Source organism: Capricornis sumatraensis, chromosome 9, assembly GCF_032405125.1.
Source record: "Capricornis sumatraensis isolate serow.1 chromosome 9, serow.2, whole genome shotgun sequence".
In the NCBI taxonomy this organism is placed as follows: Eukaryota; Metazoa; Chordata; class Mammalia; order Artiodactyla; family Bovidae; genus Capricornis; species Capricornis sumatraensis.
The window spans coordinates 57,716,677-57,742,972 of NC_091077.1; the positions used below are offsets into that span (position 1 = coordinate 57,716,677).

The window sequence follows — 26,296 nt, forward strand, 5'->3', positions numbered from 1 at the left end:
CTAAATTCCAAACAGGAGACAGCAGGGATGGGCAAAGAACTCTTGCCTAGATCCAGGCAGTCACTGATTCCAATCTGGTTCTGCCACTTACAAGTATGCGACCTTATACATAAGTTTCTTTGCTTCTCCAAACCTTGCAATTTCTTATTCTGAAAAATGCATCTAATGCAAGTATTCTCTCAGAGTTGCTTAAGGTGATGAAGTGAGTAAACACGTGAGAAACATCTACGAAAATGACTGGAATACAGACAGAACTGAAGAAACGTTCGTTCTCTTCCCTCGCCTAAGCATCTAAACTGGACCCTTAGTTTCTTCATAAATGCAAATGCTAGAATTTAGGAGTGTCAGTCTACAGCTGTGCTCTTTTCATTGAGCATTACCAGTATTTTGACAGGACTTGCCTAATATTATTCACCCCAGGTTTATTGGTACGTTTCTGACCAGCCCTCATAAAGGGCTGGGGATAGGCCCTGGAGACCTGAATGCTAATAATGAATACTTGCTAGTGATTTTCAATGCACTCTGGTTATTTCGTTTAGTAGCGGAACATTTCCTATCCCTGGAAAGGTCATTTATAATACTGTAAGGCAGCTTCTTCCCACCTTCCATTTCAGATTTTTCTGAGAATAGCAGAGAACTCAAACATTCATCCATATGCATTGGAAATACTATTCTGATCTTGCATTTGCATAAAAATACCAAAGCAACTTAAGGAACTATTAATATAAGGCAGCTCTCCATCATGACACCACATCTTTTTACTTTTCTGATGCCTTTTCATTAGCTTCTTATGAAAAGTCATTTTCACGTTTCTTCCTAGTTTTATTCATTATAGCATCCCTCTTTTCTTGAGGGTGCATGGGATGGATAGGGAGAGAGGAGGAAGCAGGGGCCTTTACTTTCTTACTTTGATTCTTGTGCCCCTAAAAAGCTGTAACATTTCACAGATCACACAGATCTCACGTTTGGAGACCCTGTGAACTCAACTCACCCAAGACTGGTCTCTTCTTATTCTATCACATTTCTGAGCAATGGCCATACAGGGTTATTTGAATAATTTAAGTGTGTGGTTAATTATGCTTATACCAAGGTACTCTGTTCTGTTATAATTTCTTTATATGAAGCCAAGATCAGTTTCCTTGAAATTTTTCACCCACAGGGCTCAATCTGCTATGGAGGGCTCTTCTAGGCATCTCAACTGTTCACATACTATTAAGTGCCTTTAATATACCCATGACACCCCAAATTATGTATCTAGTCCAGATCTTTCTTCTGAGCTTCAGAACCAATACCCAAAGCTTACTTGATAGTCTCAATATGAGGCTAGATGACTCACACACCTCATCAGTTTCCAAAGTCTTTTTTCCAGTTTCAGCGAACAGCCCCATCATGCATCTATCCTCATGGCAAGTCTTCCTTGACACCATCTCCATCATTTCTCCATCTCCACTTAGTCTATCACACCAAGTCAGCCTGATCCATTCTTCTCCTACAATGTATCTCAAATCTATGGAATTATCTCCATTGCTACTCGTGCTACCATCCTACAGAACAGCTTTGGCTTCCTAATTGTCTCCCTGCTTTCACTCCAGTTCACTTCCTAGCAAGCCCTCTGGCCCCACCCTACACAGCAGCAAGCCTGAGCTTTGCAAAAACTAACCTGATCATATTTCCCCCCTGATCAAAATCCTTTAATGGTCTTCGATCCATCTTTGGCTAAGGTCCAAACTCCTTATGGTCAACAAGGTTCAACGTGACCTAATCCCTAAATACCTCTCCAGTTTCTTTTCTGAAACATTATGAACATTTTTGAACAGATAGCAAAGTTGAAAAGAAAAATTACAGTGGATATCCACTGACCACCTGGATTCTACCATTAACATTTTATATTTGTTCTATCATCTGCTTGTCTATTTACCATTCCTCTCCCCTAATATTAATCTTTGTTGGTTTGGTCCATTCCAAAGTAAACTACAGGCCTTCAGTCTCATTTTCAGCCCTCTTCCTCTTGTTCCCTACACTCAGCCCTAGGCATCTTCTCATTCTTTGAATCTGTCAGACTATTTTATATCTCTGCACTTTGGACCTACTGCCCCTTTTATTTGAAATGTCTTCAGCTCCTTCCTGTTCATTCCTGACTTATCCCTTGGTTTTCAGCTTAAACTTTGTCTGAGGCAGTCCATGAGCCTCAATCTAAATTATATTTACCTTTCTCCTTTACAAATCATCTCAAGGCTTTTCCTGTGCTTTTCTTGTACTTTTCCTGAAAATCACTTATCACAATTGGAAGCTACACAGTTCTTTGGAAAATTGTTCATTTAATGTCTACCTCTTCCACCAGATTTCAAACTCCATGAGAACAGACACAATGTACTGGAGTATGCAGGATCACTTCTGCAGAAAGTCAATTAATAGTTGTTGAAGGAACTAAAGTCAGAAAGCATCAACAGTTACATAGTAATAATGATACCATATTAATATAATAACTATACATAGACTAGAGGTTAAAGCATCTGCCTGCAATGTGGGAAACCTGGGTTCAATCCCTGGACTGGGAAGATCCCCTGGAGAAGGAAATGGCAACCCACTCCAGTATTCTTGCCTGGAGAATCCCATGGACGGAGGAGCCTGGTGGGCTACAGTCCACGGGGTCACAAAGAGTCGGACATGACTGAGCGACTTCACTTTCACTTTCTTTCATACACAGACTAAGTAGATTTGTTCTTCTTTTAAAAATATGTACCAAGTAGTATGGGTTTTTAAAGGCCTCTAAGGAAAGACAGAACTTGCTGCCAGAATATAACCAGCAAGTTATTTTTGTAAGATGTTATGGAAAAACCCGAATGAACTTTTCAGCCAACCCAATACATTAAGGCAAATTGCTAAGAGGCTATCCACGGCTACTGGATAAGCCAAGAAGAGACTGTGCTGGGTTTTAGGGACGTCTCTCCTATTTACACTAGCCCTTCCCTCAAGATCACTCCAAATCAACAACAATGCAAGGAAAAACATTGTGCTTGCAATACAAATGCAATTTAAGTTCAAATAACAACAGCTATAATTACTGAAGGCATCTGTCAAGGTCTGGCTTTGTATTAGGCACTGTCTTGAGTGCTTTTCCTACATTGAAAATGAAAGTCTCTCAGTCGCGCCCAACTCTTTGCGACCCCATGGACTATAAATTTTTTTCCCCTGTGGCATAGGTTCTGCTGTTATTCCCATTTTATGGCTAAGGAAATTGAGAAAAGAATAGTTAAACAACAAATTTTCTGACTTCCCCTTCTAACCAGATTGCCATTTCTGTGAACTCCTCCTGTGTAGAATATTTATTCTGCCCCCTGAGAACAGAAGTATTAATCTAGAAAACTCTGATTGCACTATTGGAGAGGGAGTTTTAGTTGGTTCTAACAAATCAGAAAGATAAAAGCCAACCCTACCAATGCTCTTCCTCATGGAGAACCCTATATGGACATTTTCAAATGATCCCCGCAAAGAATTTTCCCTCAGAAGGGAACATTATTTACACACAGAGATAAACCACTGTGATCTTCCTCATAACAGGAGCTAATAGTTAAAGAAAAATGAAGCTGTGCAGAATTTTCTGATAGAAGAGCACGTCAGACAGTCTAGAGTCGGAAGACAAATTTTACCCTGACTGTGTGACCTTGGTTAATTAGTGTCATCTCTGGGCCTCAGTTGCTCAGTTTTCTTATTAAAAATGGAAATCACAAGATCCACTTAACTGGGTGTGGACATATTGAAATGCTACTTAACAAAAATCTCAGTACATACAGTGCTTGGACAAGAGAGATGCTCAAAGACAGCAACTTTTAAAAAAGGGAGGTGAAGGTGGTAACTTCATAGTCAGAATAAAACAAAAGTTATAAGAAATGTTTTAAATAAATGTACATCATGCATTCTTTTCCCACACAGAGAGAGAGAAGACAGAAAAGCTTGGGAAAAGTGTCCTTTAGTATTTGCATTGCTCTTAGCTGGATGAACTTGCCTGCAGCTACCACTTATAATGCAAATTGAGCTTGGAGTCCTTCACACTAACTACACAGCAAAAACCTTTCAGCTTTAAATAGAATACTGCAGTGTGGAATGATCCGAGCAAAGGGAAGAAAAATTCAGACATAAATGCAAAGGAAATTTTGCAGGAAAAAAGAAAGCTGACATATCTGGGCAAGATAGGAAAATGCAGAAATATCAAAGAAGACAAAAGGGAAAGCAAAGTCTGTAGAGGACCTAGAAACTAATTCCCCAGAAGGTGGGTTTCACTTAAAAAAGGGGAAGAGAACTTTGGGCAAGTCCCAAATGCAGAGGATTTTAACAAGGAATATTTTGATCTAGCGGTGTTCCTTCAAGGTGTGCTAGCACTTTTGAGGTTTTCATTAGAAGAGGAAGGATGCTCTTCTGATGAATAAAATGCAATTGGGAATTGCACGTAAAAAGACAACTTACATTGTCTAAGAACCATTTTTTTCTTTCCAGACTTTCACTAAGCTCAGGTTAAAAAAAAAACAAACCAAATCTTGAAAATGTACTGTGAAATAAAGGTTTGTTTAGTTTTGAATGTAGTGGCATGGGGTTTGGGGTGGGGAGAGTGATCCAAGGAGGCTGATTTGGAAAGATTTTAGAAAATTCTTTGCTATAAACTCTGCCTCATGTTAGGCTATATGAACCCAGATATTTTATCTGCAATCAGAGTCTACCAAAATGGCATCAAAGAGGAACAAAGATTAGGTCTATCTAAGGCCCTGAAAGCAATGAAGAATGCCATGTTTAACTCATTCCTTCATTTTACAGATGATACTCCTACACACATGACCTCAATTTTCCCATCTTCCTAGCTCAGTAAGTTTCCTTTGCCTGCACTTGGAGGCATAAGGCAATACAGAAAAAATGTGAAGGCAACCCTCTGTCTTTGTTATCTCAAACAACAAAAAAAAAGTGTGCCCCCAAAGACAATGGACCCAAAACCAACTTCTTTTTGGATGCTATGCTCAGACCCAAAGCTGATCATATGCTACCTGGTGAGTCGGTGACAAAGCACTAAGACCGGGGAAGAACATCTAACAATCATGTTGTCACCAGGCAAGTAAAAAGACTCAGTAAGCATGGTGCTTGGTATGGGGCAGGGACAAGCTGAACATCTTAAAAACCACCTCTAAGCTCCTGAAGGCCAGAGCTCATACAGCTCTGCTTCATTTGTCCAGAACCACGGACATATTAGGCGTGATGCTCTCCAATGATGATGATGAATAAAGCATATATTTTCAAAAGCGCTGAACATTCTATCTGAAACTTTCAGGGATGTTTATAGAAGACGCCACCTTTACCCCTAAATTGTGTGTCTTTTTCTTTTCAGAACTTGAACTCTTTACCACCCCCATCCACATTTCTCTAGTAGTCTTGATGTGATTAAATGTGACAGAAATTTTAGCATCCAGGAATAGCAGGAATCATCTGAAATGAACATGCCTTGCTACATGTTCCTAAAACCCTTTCACACACATTTTCTCACGTGGGTATTACAATGTGACCATGCAACACTGTACAGGAGTGCTTAAGGATAAAGGCCGACAGGTAGAAAATGAAAGCAAAAACGCAAAAGTTTTGGTATTTGGAAATGCCCCCACTCTCTATTCCCACACAAAAGGCAAATGAGATTCCACCTGCTGACTTTCCTTTCCTGCCTGTACCTCACTCAGGCTAATGTCAGAGCAAGCTGGTGGAAACGGGGAGAGAGAGAGAAAGTGGGAGAGAGAGGGAGAGAGAGAGAGACACGACAATTTCACCTCTTGGCAAAGCTCAGCTTACTGAACCCTCTTGCTTTCTGCTGGCTGTTGATTCAGCAGAAACTACTGCTGCAGAATTCATAATGGTGATTTTTAAAGGCCCCACTGATCGCATTGCTCGCCCCACGTGTCAGACTCATTCACTCGCCGCCCCAACACTGTTTCCCGAGCCACCTTTTTATATCTTGCTAATGCACTTCCAAAGGGAGAGAGGGTCGCCCTTTAGGAACGGGCCTTTTGGGCTTCTGATTGTCTAACCAGGTAACCCGGCCCGGGAGATTAACGGGCAGGAAATGAAACCATGCCCTCCCTTGCAGCCACTGAGAGACACATCATTCCGCTCAGGGAGAGGAGGACCCACGGTCCTCTTGGGCCCTCTTCTTTCACTCCACCGACCCCTGCATAAATATTCGGGGAGGGGTCATCTGCTTTTGGGAGCGGGAGTCATTTTTCCAGCCTGGAGCCCCACCCTGAAAAAACCTCATCCCCGAGGGCCATTATAACTCCCGTGGGCGCCGGGTCCACCTGCTGCTGAACACCCAGCTCGCCTTGCCGAGCCCGGATGGATGTGGGGCGCCCGGGCAGCTGCCCCTGCGGGCCGAGCCCCCGCCCCAGCCCCGGGGCCCGGAGGAGTCTGCGCCGCTACGCGCCCTGCCGCCCGCGGAGCTCAGCGATCCGCAACTTGCGCCCGGCCCCAGCGGCGGAATGCGGTGGGGCTGGCGTTACCTTCGGTCGCATAGCTGTGGTCGCGCAGGAAACTGTTGTTGATTTTGCGGGTATCAATGTCCTCCTCCATTGACAGCAGGCTTACTTGCGTGGGAACCAGAAGCCGGCAGACAAGTATCCATGTTCCCTCCCCGCAGCCAGTCTCACAGGAGAGGGGGGCAGGGGAGCCAGTGGGACTGCACCATGGTCCGAGCCTGAGGAGGAGACGGGGGAGGCGGAGAGAGAAAAAAAATAAAAACCCGGCAATGGAGCTGTCACCTCCTCCGCCCGGGATCTCCGAGGCTGCGGCGGCTCCTCCCGCGGTGCGCTCACTCCAGCTCCAATTCCCAGCGAGGATGCTGCGCCTGCCTCCGCCGCCTCCGCCTCTGGGGTGCCAAGATGCGCCGTGCCCCGAGGGGTCTGGTCCCGCCCGCCGCCCCGGGAGGCGCTCACAAGCGGGGCTGGGGAGATGCCCAACAGGTTCCCCTCATTGGCAGCCGCTCCGAAATGCAAAAAAGATCCCTCCTCCCCCCGGGGAGAGCGGGCAGCCGCGACAAAATGGTGCCTTTCTGGACCCGAGCTGCAGTGGCGAGATGGCAGGGGCAGGGTTCAGGCTGGCCCGGCCCGGAGGAGGGTGCTGGTCCCACGGGAGGGCGGCTCCGGCTGGCGGGGGCTCGGCAGCCGGCGGGGAGCTGGGCAGGGCGCTCGGCGGCCGGCGCCAGCGCACTCACCCTCACACCCACACGCGCGCACTCGCAGCTGCTGCTGCTGCTGCTGCTGCTGCTGCAGGAGGCTGGAGGCGGCTGGTGCATTAAAGGCGAGGCTCCTCCCAACCGCGTCAGCAGCCCCAGGACTCTTTCCCCAAGCAGCGGTGGTAGCTGAGGCAGAGGCTGCGTCTGCTCTCTGCTGCAGTGGGGAGCACGCAGCCACCAACCCGCACCTGGGCAGCGAGCATCCAGCTCCGCAGGTTGACGTGAAAAGCGTAGACGCGCTCTTCTGACCTCCCTCCCCGCCCAGCGCCACGCAGCTCAGGGCGGCGTTTACTCCGGCACCCAGAGTCCCCTAGCTCACCGCCTTTCTTCAGACACCTGTGCTCCAGGATAGCAAAGAGAAGGTTCCCATGAGCAAACAGGAAGTCTACGTCTCAGCTTCTTTTGCTCACCCTTCTATCAAGCATACGGTCCCTGGATGAAGGTCAAGGGTGAAGCCTGGGGTTCGAAGCCTCACCCAGAGAGCAGAGAATGCTCACAGCCTAGCTTAAGCCCTTCTCTGGGTTAGAAATAAATGGGGAATCAGAGGCCAGAACTTTTCTGCGGATCACTCCTGACTTCTCCCTTTCAAAGAGAGTCAAAAATAACTTTTAACTGGGGGTATCTAAGTCTATACTAGCAGAAGGAGGAAGAGGGTCGAATTATGAATTTAGTCAACATGCTCTGAAAAAGTCCATATTCCCTAACCCTTTGCACTCAGTTTTGGTCAAACTGTTCCAGCCCCTCCGGTGGGTTTTGCTTGCTAAGACACAGCACTGCAGGAACCGCTGACATTTACTCTCCCGGTGAAAGGTACATTGGAGCCCTGTGCCCCCAGAGCGCCACTGTTTCCCAGGAGGAATTTCAAAGATCCAAAGAATATCAAAAAGTGGCCTGTCTTCCTACCTCACCTAGGAAGAAAATGCAGAAGTCCGCCCCGCCCCCAATTTTTCCTGAATTGACAAATCGCAGATTTCATATTTGAAAGAAAATGAGATCATTACTGTTATGAAACAACAATCATTTCTGAAGCAACCCAAAGCACTAGAAAGTCAATTTGGACAAGAAATGTCCCTGATTTCCTCTTGTAGAAGGTATTCATTTCAGTGAGCGTCACTGCAGGGGAGAGACATCAGCGAATGTTTTGCTCAGTTAAGCTCCACAAGTTTAGCTGGATGAGCCCAGAGGGATCTGTGAGTTAATTATATACATACAATGCTTCAGCTAACACAATTTAGAAAGTATTTGAAGTTCAAAAAAAAAAAAAAATGGGAAAACAAGTCCTTAACTGAGGTTGGGAATTGCCATTAGACTTCCATGAAGAAAACATTATTCTGGCAGGTGAAAAATGGCAAGGTCCTCATCTCCAGAAACCAACTGCTTATCTCTGGGAGAAGATAGAAGAAATATTCTGCGATATATAATATTCAGCTTACAAAAGATTCCATTTAATTCTCATCTGGTGATTAAGTCTTCCCTACTTCTTTGTCCGTGTGTGCCAAATTCACATATGAAATTCCAGGAAGAGATGAAGACTGATGTACAAATTGAGGTAATCCACTTCAGTGCCAGTTGCCATGGCTGGTTCTTCCACGTTATGAGTCGTATCCATCACCAAGACTCCAGTGGTCAGCTCATCTGTAGTTATACAGTCCAGCTTCTCTTGCAGATTGGCATAAGGGGGTAGGGGGAGGGGGAAGAGGGGAAAAGCTAAATTCATCTTAAAGTGGTGAGAAGATATCTTGCTTTGAGTCGAAATGACCTTTAGTTGCCACTGGAGACCTTGGAGTAGTATTTGAGATGAAAAGTGAAAGTGTTAGTTGCTCAGTTGTGTCCAACTCTTTGCCACCGCATGGACTGTAGCCTGCCAGGCTCCTCAGTTCATAGAATTCTTCAGGCAAGAATACTGGAGTGGGTAGCCATTCACTTCTCCAGGGGATCTTCGTGACCCAAAGGACTGAACCCAGGTCTCCCACGTTGCAGGCAAACTATTTATTATCTGAGTCACCAGGGAAGCTATTCTTTCCCTTATCTTCCCAGGAGGTGGGCTATATTGGAACAGTTACAAGATCAACCAGGAAGGCCCAGGTTTGTTAGCCAGGCTGTGCCTGAGAAATTTTCCACTGTAACCAATGGCAGAAGTGTCCCTGCCAGAGATCAAACCCCTGGGTTTACTAAATTTTTCCTTTCCTGTTTTCTGCAAAATTCCTCTTGCATTTATTTTATTCAACAGTATAGACAAGTTTTTTCCTAAGACACAAGTTGTAGGGAGGCAAATTAGATGGCTATCCATTAAGGAGATAAGAAGACTCTAAGATTTCTATTTTGTGAACCATTCTTTTCAACTATGGACAGTGGGGAACTAGCCCCTCCAACCAAAACCAAGAAAAATACACCTGTTGGCTTTGTTCTTTAACACAACCATGTGCAATAAAGGAGCTCAGGAAGTGAAGGAAGCCCTGCACAAGCCAGTGGTTGTAAGAGGACTACACAGACCATTTCTCAGAAGACTCACTGACCTTCTTTCTGTTCCTCCAACATGTCAAGTTCTTTCTAAAACCTTTTGGCATTTCCCCATGCCATTCATTTCCTAGTCCCCTTCCTTGTGTTCCTGGCATTCTTCAGCATTGCAGCTCACCTGTCCCTACTTTACTGAGGCATTCCTTGTCCTCCCCATATTCCCTTCCTTTGGAATTTTTTTGTCTGTACATCTTTTTTTTTTCCTCTTCATGGAACATTTGCATTTTGTAATAGTTTTTTACTTATAATTGTCAACCATTCCACTATATCTTTGCTATTAAGTGTCTAGCACTTCAGTTCAGTTCAGTCACTCAGCCATGTCCAACTCTTTGCGACCCCCTGAACCACAGCACGCCAGGCCTCCCTGTCCATCACCAACTCCCGGAGTCCACCCAAACTCATGTCCATGGAGTCGGTGATGCCATCCAGCCATCTCACCCTCTGTCATCCCCTTCTCCTCCTGCCCTCAATCTTTACCAGCATCAGGGTCTTTTCAAATGAGTCAACTCTTCACATCAGGTGGCCAAAATATTGGAGTTTCAGCTTCAGCATCAGTCCTTCCAATGAACACCCAGGACTGATCTCCTTTAGGATGGACTGGTTGGATCTCCTTGCAGTCCAAGGGACTCTCAAGAGTCTTCTCCAACACCACAGTTCAAAAGCATCAATTCTTCGGCACTCAGCTTTCTTTAGTACTTAGTAGATGCTCAGTTATATTTACTGAATGGAGATAAATATTTCATAAATGAATGAGTAAATTACTGAATTTGTTCAGTGATATTTAGGTTTTAAAGCTCTACTTTTATTAAAATTCTTGCCCAACAAGAAAATGTGTTGTGAGTAAATTTCTAGATTGTAATGCCTATTCATATTGGAAACAATTGTCCTACCCATTCCTGTATGCATATGCAATGAAAATACTTACTGAGCACTTAGTACACGACAAGAATTTTTGTAGGTACTGCGATACAGTTAGAACAGAGTTCCTTTCTTTCACAAAACTGAAATTTTATCATCTGATTTTAGAAATATGAGCTTTCTTACAAATACAACATGCATTATAAATTAACAGACTATAATATTAAATGCCAAGGCTCTGCTATCAAGCAAAACTGATTTTCTGCCATTTATTATTATGTCCTTGAGCAAAGTTGCAAGATTTCCCAACCTATGTTTTTTTAATCTATAAATTAGAAAGAAAAATAATACTACTTAATGGAGTTTCTGTGATGATTAAATGATGATTAAATGATAATACTTGGAAAGAGTATACTGCTATGACTTGTTGAGTATTTACTATCATCATCACTGTCAATACTGAACAAATATTTAAGCACCTACCATGTCGGCCACTGGGATAGGTCTAGAGTTTCAGCAATATCAGTGCTGAAAATGTATTGTCATCTCTGCTGTCATGGAACTTAGTATCTAATTTATGGTTTATGGAAAGGGGGCCCACAGGCTGCAGAAGTGGCAGCAGAGAACAGTCTGAAAGGCTGACCAGATTCAAGCTTGTGCTGTACACAGAAAAGGCCAGTTACAAATACACAGCCCTCTTAAGTTACACAATGCATCATGACAGCACAGGAAAACATTCTTTTTTTCATCATCTTTCTTTTGTTCCCCCCTCCCTTAACACTCTCACATACCCCCAGCCCAGTTAGGTTAGCACTGCCTACGTTAGAAACCCTTTGTAGGTCATGCTATCCAATCAGCACATTAAATATCTACAATTTTATTAAAATCTTTGGCTTAAGCCAGTCTAGAGATTCTTAATATAGGCTAAAGGTATCAGACAGTCCTGGTTTTCTGTCTTAGCTCAGGCATTTATGAGTTTCATGACCTTTGGCAAGTAATTCAACATTTCTGAGCCTTTTTATTTACAACACTGAAAGGAAATAATGGGAACCACTTCATAGGGTTGTTGAGTGGCTTCAGAGACTGTGCAAGGACAGCGCTTAATACAAGCTTGGCCCATAGCCAGGCCTCACTAAAATGTCCCTTTGGCCCTCTGGTAGTGGCTCACTGGGGTCTCTGTCTGCAGAGAATTGGAGAGATGCACTACCAGTCAGTCAGATGTATGGACACAAGTGACCTAGAAACCTGAGCTTAACCACCTAGCAATCTGTCTTAATGAGCCCTAGTCACTAGAAATAGGAGATCCTTACTGTCTTATAAAAAGCCCTTTATAAGTCAGGAAGTCTTGTGCAAAGGGAAGGAATCAGAATTATGCTTTCTTGATTTTCACATATGTAAGTGCAGGCCTAATCAAGTTTGTCTATCAGGGAATCCTATGGAATCCCTCTCTAAATCACGGAGCCCCAAAGGCACAACTGCCTCTCTGAGATGGTTTGCCACGACCACCCAGAGGATGATCTCTTGAGTTTCTAGCAAGGTTTGCCATTCCTTTGTGTGCGTGTTACAGCATGTAATACATACCACATGAGTGAGCCTTTGGCATTGGCATTTAACGTAGGAAAAGAAAACAAAACATCTTGTTCTCAAAATGTATTAATTCTAGATTCTGGATATACTTCATGGATTTCACTGAGTACCATGTTCCCTCAGTTATCCAAGTAGAGAAACTTATGAAAATAAACAGTTATATGCAGGAGCTGGGAGGTGCTGGCTGTTGAGAGCTGATTGTGTCGATTACACACATCTTTTTATCTTTGAGTGACATCATGTCGGTAGCTTAAAATCTGAAATCTGCCATGGTGGGATGTTTATATCATGGAAATGTTTTTAAAAAGCCTATATAAATCAGTGCTTTGGCTTAGGGGCGGGGGTGGCAGAGAACTGATTTGTAAACATTTACTACTATAGCCAGTTGAAACACATGAATTGTTGATATATCTTTCTACTTACATGTGTTAATCTATACAAAGTTCCTTTCAGTTCCTCAACACTCAATCTCCCAAACTGTCAAATTTCAGAACATTTCACCATCCGATCAAATAACTCTTAAAAATCCTACCTTTACCATAAAGCACTTCCATATCCACCAGAGGAAACCCGATGCCTCTGTTTGAGCCCCTCTAGGCTGGTTATGAAATTGCCATGACGAATTTGTGAGTGATGGCCCCTGCAAAGTCCCTAGATCTGACGATGTAAGGAAAGTGAGGTACGTGTTCACTCTCAATGAATAGTTATTTTCTGCTGTTTATGCTCTATTGTCACTTCATTTTTGCCCGTGTTTCACCTCAGTGCAAAACAAAAACATCCACTGTGCCTAATTTCACTGATAGCACTTGTCTAGTTAGGATATTGAAGCAATGACAGAAAAGGTACAAAAATTCAAAAGTCCAGATCTGAGAGCCCTTTCTCATTCAGTCATTTAAGAGTTAAACTTGGACTGTCTTGTAGGTTTGTATTTGCCTTATATTTGTTAGGTGCAAGGTAAGGATTTCTGAAACCAGTTTAGCAAATCTAAAGTGGTATATTGTCTAGTACCTGATGACATGTCTCAAAGAAATAGTTCAGGATAATTTAAATAAACAAAAAAATACATTGGGAAATGTCTTCAAATTTCTTTAAAATGCACCAAGCAATAACACATTACAGAATTTATCCTAAGAAGATAATCATGGATATAGGGCAAAAATTTATCCATAAGGATATTTCTCAGAGCACTGTTTATAATCATGAAAACCTGGAAACAAGCCTAAGTGCCAACAATAGAATTGTCTCGGCAAATTATGGTGTGTATGTATAATGGGAAATTATTGAGCCATTGATATAATATTAACACCTAATGTTTATTGAGAATGTATTATGTACTAGGCACTGTGCAAAGGGTTTCACTAGCATTATCTTATTTAATTCTAACAGCTGCCCCTATAAGGTAAGGTATCTTCATTTAACTGTGGCTAGTCAAGATAAATAACATACCCAAAGTCAAACAAATAGAAGCTTGGCTGTGCGTGTGTGTTGGGTGGGTTGAGGTCACCACAGAAACTTGGAGGTCTTTTTCCAAACCACCCACGACTGGAGGCTGATCTGTACCTCTTAAGAATGAATAGCCTCTCAGTTGAAAATCACTACTATTGTGTTGGTGAGGAGGTGGCAAAATTGGAACCCTCACACACTGTTTGTGGGATTGTATAATGGTGCAATCACAAATAGTTTGGCAGTTCCTCAAAATGTTAAACAGAGTTACCATATGACCCAGCAATTCCACTTCTAGTTATACACCCAAGAGAATTGAAAACACATATTCATACCAAAACTTGTAGATGAGTATTCATAACAGCATTATTCATAATTTCCCCAAAGTGGAAACAACCCACATATTCATCAGCTGATAAATGGATGAATAAAATGTGATATATTTAAAAATAATTACTATTTAGCTATAAAAAGTAATGAAGTACTAATACATGTTACAACATGGATGGGCCTTGAAGACATTATGCTAAATAAAAGAAGCCAGTCACAAAACACCTCATACTGTATGATTCCATTTATGGGAGATGTTCACAATGGACAAATCCATAGAGACAGAGTAGATTAGTTGCCAGAGGCTGAGATGGGGGAATAAGAGTGACTACTTGTGTGTTTGGGATTTCTTTTTAGAATAATGAAAATATTCTAAAATTACTAAAGGACAATAGCTGCACAACTTTGAATAGACTAAAAATTACTGAACTGAATACTTTAAAAGATGTTTCAAAAGGCACAAAGTTCCAGTTATAACGTAAACTAGAGATGTAGAGTAAAATATAATAAATATAATTAACACTGTTTTATTAAACAATCTGCCTGCCAATGCAGGAGACCTAGGAGACGCAAGAGACATGGGCTTGATCCCTGGGTCGGGAAGAGGAGGAGGAGGAAATGGCAACCTGCTCCAGTATTCTTACCTGGAAAATTCCATGGACAGAGGAGGCTGGCAGGCTATAGTCTATGGGGTCGTAAAAAGTCAGACACCACTGAGCACACAAACAATGCGCGTGTTACATATGAAAGTTGAGAGAGTAAATCCCATTACAAGAAAAAATGTTTTCCTATTTCTTTCTGTATCTATATGAGATGAATGTTCACAAAACTTACTGTGATCATCATTTCATGATGTCACTCAAATCATGTGGTACACCTGAAACTTATACAAGGCTGTATGTCAATAAAACTAGAAGAGGAAAAAGAAGTGTTTCAACAAAACTGTTATTAAAGATTAAAAAAACTACTGCTGTCATAAACTGTTATTACCTCTAGGAGTATGGTATATCCCTCAGGTTATTATTAGTGCATAAAAATTTAAAAGTATGTAATGACAAGGATAGATGTTCATGTCATGTTGTTTGAAAAAGTCAAAAAACAATGTATACTGACTGATCCCCGTTTTTGGAAAAAATGTGTGTATCACAAAAGGAATACATGAAGATGCTTGAGAGTGGTTAAGTGTGGCTTTCTTTGTGGTTCATATTCTTGTCAAAGAAAATTTAGAACACGATCATTTTTATAGCAAGAAAATTTTAAAAATTTATAAAGCTATGAAATGCTTTTTAGGATGAAACTTTGTAGTGAAAAAAATAAAAAATCATTTTGTGCACACCAGAAAAATGAGAGACACTGATGTAAATATATATGCTACCAAACACACAGAACAGTTCTACCCAATAGAAATACAAGCTACATTAATAATTGTACATTTTCAGGTTGCCACACTAACAAGTGAAAAGAAAGATGAAATTAGTTTTAATAAGGTTTAAAATTTGGGGAAAATAATTTAATCCAATATACCAAAAACATTAATTTCAGCATATATAGAATACAGAAAAATTAACAATATATTTACACCCTTTTTATAAGTCTTTGAAACCTGGTGTGCATTTTACAACAGATAGCACCTCTCCAAAATACGCATATTTCTAGGGCTCAATAACCACACATTCCTAGTGGTTACAGCAAAGGTATAGAGGAACTATTCCAAAAGTACTATTCCATTCACAGAATGAGTGTATTTTAAATTTATTTATTTTAATTGGAGAATAATTATCTTACAATATTGTGATGGCTTTTGCCACACATCAACATTAGTCGGCCATAGGTATACATGTGTCCCTCCATCCTGAACCCCTTCTCCCACCTGTCTCCCCACCCCATCCCTCTGGGTTGTCACAGAGCACTGGCCTTGGGTCCCCTGCTTCACGCACTGAACTAGCACTGGTCATCCATTCAGCATACGGTAATGTATATGTTTCAATGCTGTTCTCTCAAATCATTCCACGCGCTCCTCCCACTGAGTCAAGAAGTCTGTTCTTTATGCCTGTGTCTCCTTTGCTGCCCTGTATGTAGGATCATTGGTACCATCCTGCTGCTGCTGCTGCTGCTGCTGCTGTTGCTGCTAAGTCGCGTCAGTCCTGTCCGACTCTGTGCGACCCCATAGACGGCAGCCCACCGGGCTCCCCCGTCCCTGGGATTCTCCAGACAAGAACACTGGAGTGGGTTGCCATTTCACATATATGTGTTAACATACAATATATTTTATTCTGTGTATATCTTTCTCTCTCTGACTTAGTTCACTTTGTATAACAGGCTCTAGGTTCATCCACCTCATTAGAACTGACTAAAATGCGTTCCTTTTCATAGCTGAGTAGTAGTCCACGGTGTATACGTGCTGCAACTTCCTTTTCCATTCATCTGCTGATGGGCATCTAAGTTGCTTCCATGTCCTGGCTGTTGTACATAGTGCTGCAATGAACATTGGGGAACATGTGTGTCTTTCAATTCTGGTTTCCTTGGTGTGTATGCCCAGCAGTGGGATTGCTAGGTCATAGGGCAGTTCTATTGCCAGTTTTTTAAGGAATCTCCACACTATTCTCCACACTATTCTCCATAGTACCAGTTTGCATTCTCACCAACAGTGTAACAGGGTTCCCTTTTCTCCACATCCTCTCCACCATTTATTGTTTGTAGACTCACAAAATGAGTTTTATCACATTATTTCAAAGGAAAAACTTTCATCTACCAAGGACTTGAACTAGACTGTGGGGAACTAAAACCAAACTAAGTAACTTTAAACTGATGAACCTCACAACTATTTAAACTAATACAAACATACGGATGGCTAACAAACACATGAAAAGATGCTCAGCATCACTCATTATTAGAGAAATGCAAATCAAAACCACAATGAGGTGCCACTTCACACCAGTCAGAATGTCTGTGATCCAAAAGTCTGCAAGCAATAAATGCTGGAGAGGGTGTGGAGAAAAGGGAACCCTCCTACACTGTTGGTGGGAATGCAAACTAGTACAGCCACTATGGAGAACAGTGTGAAGATTCCTTAAAAAATTGCAAATAGAACTACCTTATGACCCAGCAATCCCATTGCTGGGCATACACACCGAGGAAACCAGAATTGAAAGAGACACATGTACCCCAATGTTCATTGCAGCACTGTTTACAATAGCCAGGACATGGAAACAACCTAGATGTCCATCAGCAGATGAATGGATAAGAAAGCGGTGGTACATATACACAATGGAGTATTACTCAGCCATTAAAAAGAATACATTTGAATCAGTTCTAATGAGATGGATGAAACTGGAGCCGATTATACAGAGTGAAGCAAGCCAGAAAGAAAAACACCAATAGAGTATACTAACACATATATATGGAATTTAGAAAGATGGCAATGATGACCCTGTATGCAAGACAGCAAAAGAGACACAGATGTGTAGAGCAGACTTTTGGACTCAGAGGGAGCGGGAGAGGGTGGGATGATTTGGGAGAATGGCATTGAAACATGTATACTATCATGTAAGAAACGAATCGCCAGTCTATGTCTGATGCAGGATACAGCATGCTTGGGGCTGGTGCATGGGGATGACCCAGAGAGATGTTACAGGGAGGGAGGTGGGAGGGGGGTTCATGTTTGGGAACTCATGTACACCCATGGTGGATTCATGTCAATGTATGGCAAAACCAATACAGTATTGTAAAGTAAAATAAAGTAAAAATTAAGAAAAAAAAAAAGAAAATATAGGGAATTTCCTAGTAATCCTGTGGTTAGGACTCTGAGATCTCACTGCCAAGGGCCCAGGTTTGATCCCTGGTCAGGGAACTGAAATCCCATAAGCTGAGTAACTCAGCCAAAACTTTTTTAAAAAATAAAAGAAAAAATTATAGACACACCCACATATATACATGCTGTGCTGTGCTTAGTCGGTCAGTTGTCTCTGACTCTTTGCAACCCCCTATATACCTCTCTCTCTCTCTCTCTATATATATATATATATATATATATGTAATACATATATATAAGTAATAGTAAGTTGGAACCCAATCTGCATTTCCCCCTAAACCTAGTAAGCTGAATTAACAGAAGGATAAAAGATCAAGATTTTAAAAGCACTAAAATGACATTATAAAACAATACATAACAAATAGCAAGAAAGATGTAATTCAGTCAGCATATAATTACCATCCGAATAGGCCAAATGTTTAGCTCAACACCTATGGCTTCAACAGCAGCCAGTAGAAGCAGCCGCGTAACCAGATGTTACTACTAAAAAAGGAATTTTCACAGCTAGGTATCTGGCCTCTATTATGGCCATTAAAGGTGGAGAAATGTAAAGGTGTAGTTATGGGAATCCAGCTGAGAATTTAAATTAGAGTGTTTTGGATTGGATCAGAGAATGGTACTGTGTGGTCACGTGATGAGTGGCGTGCTTTCTGAAGACTAACCTAACCCCATGGCCTTTAACACTTGCATGCAAACAGTTTTGTGTGCATGGCTGAACACTTCTTCCTTCCTATACACACTTTCTTCACTGATTCCCGGGTATTAGCCTTTCCTGATTCATCCTCAATGCACACTCCTCCGGGTCACTCGCGGCTCCTCCTCACTGCTTGCCTTGACCTCTCCAGGCACCCTCGAGTTCAAAGTTATCAGATTTCTCTATCCACAGTCCCATCCAAGGTGACCTCATCCAGTCTCTTAGCTTGCCACTCACTCGACAGTAAAATCTCATAAATATCGAGCATGGACCTCTCCATTGACCCCCAGGCTAGTAACACCAACAGCTGACCTGATATTTCCCTGATATCTACCAGGCAGCCCAATCCCTAAATTTGCCCCCACCAGACCAGCTCCACTGCCTGTTCCTTGATTCCTCTTTCATTCCCCACATCCTTCCAGTCCATCAACAAATCCTGCCAACTCTAACTTCAAAATGCATCCAGCCTCCAGCCACTGCTCACCACCTCCATGACTACACCACGCTCCAGCTTCCATCGCATCTCATCATGATGGTCTCAATAGACTCTAATGAGTGTGTGATCCCTACTTCCCCCTCCTACAGAACAGTTTCTGTGCAGCAGGCAGAATGGGCCTTTTAAATGCAAATCACTTTGTCACTTTTCTGCTCCAAGCTCTTTATTGGCTTCCTACACATTCAGGGTAAAACTTTCTTAAAATGCTGGAAAGGTTTGGCTGGAGCTGGAGCTCTATCCTTTTTCTTTTTTCACTTCTCACCTGCAGCTACCAGCTCTTGCCTCAACCCCACTTCTTCCCTCTACCCCACACATAGACATAATTGTTTGCCACACACACCAGGAAGAGCAGCGCCACCCCAGGTCCTCTGCATCTGCTTGTTCTCACTGGATTGAGTGCCTTCCTTCCATCAGCAGCCTAGCTCAGAGCTTCACCTCACTTGGGTGTCACACCAGAATGGTTTCTAAGATGCCTTTCTTGACTGCTCTGTATTAAATAAAATAGAAGTCATCTCTCCCAGCACTCCTTATTCCCATATTGCTGCCTGACAGTGTATTTATTTGGTTTTGGTTATTACATGAGAACATAACTTCTGGGAAGACCTGCTCTATCTAGCCTTAGAGCAGAGCCTGGCACTTGCTGGTTACTCTTATGTACCTCGAGAAATAATGAAACAGTCAATGTATGTTTGCTTAAAAATGGATCAAACTGTGTGGGGGGATATCAATAAACAGTAAATCTAGGATTCTTGAATACTAAAGAATTTTTCCTTGCCCAAAGAGAGGCCTGGCTTTTGCCCTAAGCTTCTGGGAGATAATCTGTGCTGGGCATGATAATAGTGTCTTTGTCTCGAGTGGGAGATGCTCCCTCCAACAGTTCTATGGTGGGGACTAACCACGGCAGAAAGACCATGTGATTTACTGTAGGGAATTTGGGTCAAGCTGCAGACAAAGTTAAAACAACGTGGGCAATCAATGAATCACGTCTATTATATAATGGAGCTCCAATAAACACTCTGAACACCAGGCTTATGTAAGCTTTCTTGAGTATCAATACTTTATTCATATTGCTATACATCAATGCCAGGAGGGTAATGTGTCCTGAGAACAATGGAAACTGCAAGTCTGGAACCCTCCCCAACTGCCCTAATGTATCTCTTTCTTTGGCTGATTTTAATCTGTGTCCTTTCCGTATAATCAACTACAACCACAAATATAATAGCTTTCTGTGAGTTCTCTGAGACCTAGTGAATTATTGAAACTGAGGGTAGTTTTGGGAAACCCCTCAAATTTGCAGTTGATGTCAGAAGTGAAGACAGTCTTGGGAACTCTGCCCTTAAACCTTGCAAATTAGCTAACTCCTTATTTGCAGAACTCAGAGTATAATACAGTATATGCATTAAGACCCCAACTTTATAAAAATAAATTTGTGCATATGCCAAAAAAATTAGGTAACTCCAGGTCATACCAAATACATACTCAACAAGGTTCATGGTAAACAGAAGCTTAGGGAATTCCCCAGTGGTCCAGTAGTTAGAACTCCATGCTGTCACTGTGGAGGGTCTGAGTTCAACTCTTGGTCTGGGAACTACACAGCCCAAGTCAGGGAACTAAAACCCCACAAGCCACATGGTCAAGAAACAAACAGACAAAAAGTGAATGAGAGATCATTAGTTCCAGCCCGTACGTTGGGTAATGAAGGAACTGAAGCCTACAGAAAAGAACAAACTTGCCCGGTTCAGCTGGTTGGCAGACAAGGTGCCCAGAACCGGGTTCCTGAATCCCACACACACCCTCCACAGACTCCCCAGCTGCCGTTTCGGGAGACACAACCGTTTCCTAAGAAGCTAAATCGAAAGTTATTGGACAGTGAAGTCGACCTTAACTCCTCAAGACTTTAAGGTCAATATTAAGGGGATAAATTATGACTCTCTTTTAAAAGTCACAGGAATACAGAGAAGAGGGAACCCTCTTATGTTGGTGAAAACATAAACTGAAGCAGCCACTGTGGAAAACTGGGAATTCCTCAACAAAATTAAGAGGAGAACTATCATATGATTCAGCAATTCCACGCTTTGGTATTTATCCAAAGAAAATTAAAACACTAGTTAGAAAACAGGTATGTACCTCTATTTTCACTGTAGCATTGTTTACAACAGCCAAGATATAGAAACAACCCAAGTGCCCATCAACAGATGAATAAAGACATGGTACACACACACACACACACACACACACACACACACACACACACATAGTAGAATATTACTCAACTTTAAAAAGAATGACATCTTGCCATTTGAAACAATATAGATAAACCCAGGGAGTATCTCCTTTAGTGAAATAAGTCTGACAGAGAAAGACAAATACCATATGATTTCACTCATACATGGAATCTAAAACAAAAAAAAACCCCAAGCAAATGAGCAAATGTAACAAAATAGAAAGAGGCTTATAGATTCAGAGAATAAGTAGTTAACAGAGGAGGGAGATGGGGGGAGGGAAGAAATAAATGAAAGAGATTAAAGAGGTACAAGGTTTAGTTGCAAAATAAATGAGTTGTAAGTATGGAATATGTAGAGTGGAGAGTACACTCGATAAGTAATTTGTCACGTTGTTGACAGATCATAACTAGACTTGTGATCATTTTGAAACGTATAGAAAAAATTACTTTGTCGCATAACCTCAGGAAGTAACATAATGTTATAGGAACAATTATATTTCAAATACAAAAAATCAGACGAATAAACTTACAGAAAAAGATCAGATTTGTGGTTACCAGAGGTGAGGAGTAAGGGAGGTGGATGAGGGTAGTCAAAAAGAAACTCCTATTTACAATATAAATAAGTACTGGAGATATAATGGCTTCCCCAGCGGCTCAGAGGTAAAGAATTCATCTGCAATGCCAGAGATGCAGGAGATGTGGGTTCAATCCCTGGGTTGGGATGATCCCCTGGAAGGGGGCATGGTAACCTACTCCAGTATTCTTGTTGGGACAATACCAGGGACAGAGGAGCCTGGTGGGCTACAGTCCATTGGGTTGCAAAAAGTCAGACACGACTGAAGCCACTGAGCACTCATGCATGCAGAGATACAACGAACAACATGATCAATATAATTAACCCTGCTGTACATCACATATGAAAGTAGTTAACAGAGTAAATCCCAAGAGTTCTCATTATGCAATTTTTTCCTATTTCTTTAATTTGGCATCTATATGAGATAGTAGGTAATCAGTAAACTCATTGAGAAAATCATTCCACAGTATGTAAGTTAAATCACTGTGCTATACACCTTAAACTTACATAGTGCTGTATGCCAATTATATCACAATAAAACTGGAAGGGAAAAAAGTCCCAGGGTCCAACCCTGGATATAATTGAAATAAGCAAGCTCCTTGCTCCTCTTTATCTTCTTCAGCCCCATTTTCTCTCCCATGAGATGGGTCAGGGAAGAGCTACAGATGGACTTTATCTGCCCACCCCTAACCCCAATCCAAGGCTGCAGATGTCTGGGAAGAAAGCCTTTCAGCTCACTGAGTATCATCACTAATCGTCTTCTTCCTATACCACCGCATTCTGCCTCATTCTCCTTCTTTGGAATGAAGTTTCTAACTACAGGCACCTTTGGAAGCTATAGGACATATCACAGTAATCTTAACTTATTACATGGGAAAACATGTTGATAAGTTTAAAGTGCTATGCAAACAAGGATAACACCCTGGCCATCACTATACTAGAAAGAGAAATTATAAGAGCTGAATTCAAGCACTACTTGGACCTTGAACTTGGAAGCAAGTTTGAATATATTTTAAAACTCAATAAATATTTATGGGTATCATACAGAATGAAAATATCAACAATTGTATTAAACATCCTTCAAACAGAGACCTCTGTAATTTCCATTTGGCATCTGTAGCACTACAAGGATAAACAAAGTATGATAATCAAAGTTTATGAATTAACATCTGAAAAGTAGCATAAGGCCCTGAGCAGTGACTTTAACATGTTGGGGGTCACAGGTCCTTTCTGAGAATTTAATGAAGATTTTGAATTCTCTCCTCAGAAGAAATAGTTTAGAGTATTTCCTGCTTCCAACTGCTGATTCATTACATCTATTTCATGGACAGAAAAAGGAGAAAAAAAAAGACATAGGAACAAAGAAAGGCCCCAAGTTGAATGCAAGTTCAGAATTACACAGATACTATCCCCCACATATATGAATCACATATATGTGACTCATGGTTCGGTGGTGGTGGTTTAGTTGCTAAGTCATGTCCAACTCTCTGGCCCCATGGACTGTAGCCTCCCAAGCTTCTCTGTCCATGGGATTCTCCAGGCAAGAATACTGGAGTGGGTTACCATTTCCTTCTCCAGGGTATCTTCCCGATCCATGAATCACATATAGTTTTACAGGGAGACTAATAATAGCTATCACACAGATAGCACTCAACAGCAATGATGCAAGGCCAGATGGGAGACTCCTTTCTCAGATGGGTCAGTCAAGTGTAAGATGAGAAGGGTTGAAGGAGGGGCTTTTGAGTTCCAGACAGCTTTTGAGTTCAAATCTTGGTTCTGTTATTTCCTAGCACTCTAATGTTGGTCAGCTTACTCAATTTCTCTGTTCTTCAATTTCATTTGCAAAATACCAATAATAGTATCTATTTCATAGGGTTGTTGTAAATATTAAATGAGTTCTCATATACAAAATATTTTAAAACAGTCCCTGGCACATAATGATGTTAAACAAAGCTAAACAATGTTAGCTGTTGTTAGGAGGCACTGCAGACTGTCATTATTACATGCTCTGATGTCTATATTCACACCAGATTTATTCACTTTTCTGGTTCTCATTCTTGAATTGCTTTGCCAGATGTGCTTGTCCCCTGAACCTGCTTTTTTAAAAGTTAACTCAAATACATGGTTTCATTACAAGCAAATGTGAAACTGTTCATGTCAGTGGCTCACGATGGAGGCATAGATTCATTCAACATCAATCATGCACTACCTGTCTGCTGGGTGATTAGCACCAGTCTTTTTAGGTGTTGGAAAGAGACTCACATCCAAGTTGCAGAAGTCAATGGTAAAGTTTATGTGCCCATAAGAGACTAGTCAAGTGTGGATTAACCACAATGTAAGAATTCAGAGGTATTCATCTGGGTGAGAATGGTCTCAACATGTACGATGGACAAACGACATACTTGATCGAGCCCTGAAGCAGGCCTAGCTATATAATTTGTGAATCTTGATCCAACATAAAAGCATGGGGCCCTCTATTCAAAGAGTATAAGGAATTTCAAGACTAACAGCAGAGTTTTAATACATAGAAATGACATACACTGAATATGTCACTGCACCATGGGGCTGGCCCTGCCTTGAAGGTTGGCAGGACTCATGGAGAGATGCCAGCCTTTAGCAGATGGACACTTTCCTAGTCTATTGGCCATGTTATGCATATGTCTACCTCTGTGTCCTCTCTTCTACTTTTTCCTCCTAGCTAAAAATATTTTGCTTATTTTTTTTTCAACTTAGGAACGTTCTAAGTATTCATTAAATTCCAGCTCAAGTCTTAGTTTAGAGGGCTTCCACAATAGCTCAGTGGGTAAAGAATCCACCTGCAATGCAAGAGACACAGGAGACTTGATCCCTGTGGATTCAATCCCTGGGTTGGGAAGATTCCCTGGAGGAGGAAAAGGCAACCCACTCCAGTGTTCTTGCCTGAAAAATCCCATGGACAGAGAAGCCTGGCAGGCTACAGTTGCAAAGAGTCAAAACAGCTGAATGACAAAGTATGTAAGATATAATGAAAAGAGTCCTGGACTTGAAATTAGAAGAGCTAGGATCAAGTCTGCTTTTCCCTGGCTCTATATATGTCACTTATATGCATTAAAGCTCTGCTATTAGTCTTGAAATTCCTTATACTCTTTGAATAGAAGGCCCGATTTTATGTTGGATCAAGCCTCACAAATTATGTACTAGTTCTGCTTCAGAGCTCAGTCAAGTATGTCATTTGTCCATCTTACATGCTAAGTCCATTCTCGCCCAGGCGAATACCTCTAAATCCTTACATTGTGGTTAATCAATACTTCATTAGTCTCTTATGGGCACATAAATTTTTAGCATTGACCTCTGCAACTGAAACGTGAATTCCCATCCAGAACCTAAAAAGGCTAGTGCTAATCCCACAGCAGACAGGTAGTGTGTGATTTGAATCAGAGATCAAATTGCCAACATCTTTTGGATCATTAAAAAGCAAGAGAATTCCAGAAAAACATCTATTTCTGCTTTACTGACTATGCCAAAGCCTTTGACTGTGTGGATCACAATAAACTGTGGAAAATTCTGAAAGAGATGGGAATACCAGACCACCTGACCTGCCTCCTGAGAAATCTATGTGCAGGTCAAGAAGCTACAGTTAGAAATGAGCACAGAACAATGGACTGGTTCCAAATTGGGAAAGGAGTTCATCAAGGCTGTATACTGTCACCCTGTTTATTTAACTTACATGCAGAGTACGTCATGCAAAATCCTGGGCTGGTTGAAACACAAACTGGCATCAAGATTGCCATGAGAAATACCAATAACCTCAGATATGCAGATGATACCACCCTTATGGCAGTAAGTAAAGAGGAACTTAGAACTCAGCATTCAAAAAATGAAGATCATGGCACCTGGTCCCATCACTTCATGGCAAATAGATGGGGAAACAGTGGAAACAGACTTTATTTTCGTGGGCTCCAAAATTACTATGGATGATGACAGTCATGAAACTAAAAGACGCTTGCTCCTTGGAAGAAAAGCTATGACTAATCTAGAAAGCATATTAAAAAGCAGAGACATTACTTTGCCAACAAAGGTCTATCTAGTCAAAGCTATGGTTTTTCCAGTAGTCATGTATGGATGTGAGAGCTGGCCCATAAAGAAAGCTGAGTGCTGAAGAATTGATGCTTTTGAACTGTGGTATTGGAGAAGACTCTTGAGAGTCCCTTGGACTGCAAGGAGATCCAACCAGTCCATCCTAAAGGAAATCAGTCCTGAATATTCATTGGAAGGACTGATGCTGAAGCTCCAATACTTTGGCCACCTGATGAGAAGGGCTGACTTAGTAGAAAAGACCCTGATGTTGGGGAAGATTGAAAGTAGGAGGAGAAGGGAACAACAGAGGATGAGATGGTTGGATGGCATCACTGACTCAATGGACATGAGTTTGAGCACCATGGGTTTGGTGATGGACAGGGAGGCCTGGCATGCTGCAGTCCACGGGGTCGCAAAGAATCAGACATGACTGAGAGACTGAACTCAA

At 41.8% G+C, this 26,296-nt stretch overlaps 1 protein-coding gene across 1 annotated transcript in view; it reads right to left on the reverse strand.

Annotated features, from left to right (window-relative positions):
* The window catches only part of PPP2R2B (protein phosphatase 2 regulatory subunit Bbeta), a 478,006-nt gene that overhangs the window by 313,024 nt on the left and 138,686 nt on the right, over window positions 1-26,296 (reverse strand). The window contains exon 2 of the mRNA XM_068980314.1: window positions 6,528-6,721. Within this exon, the coding sequence (XP_068836415.1) occupies window positions 6,528-6,721 (194 nt within the window). The remainder of the gene's footprint in view (window positions 1-6,527; window positions 6,722-26,296) is intronic.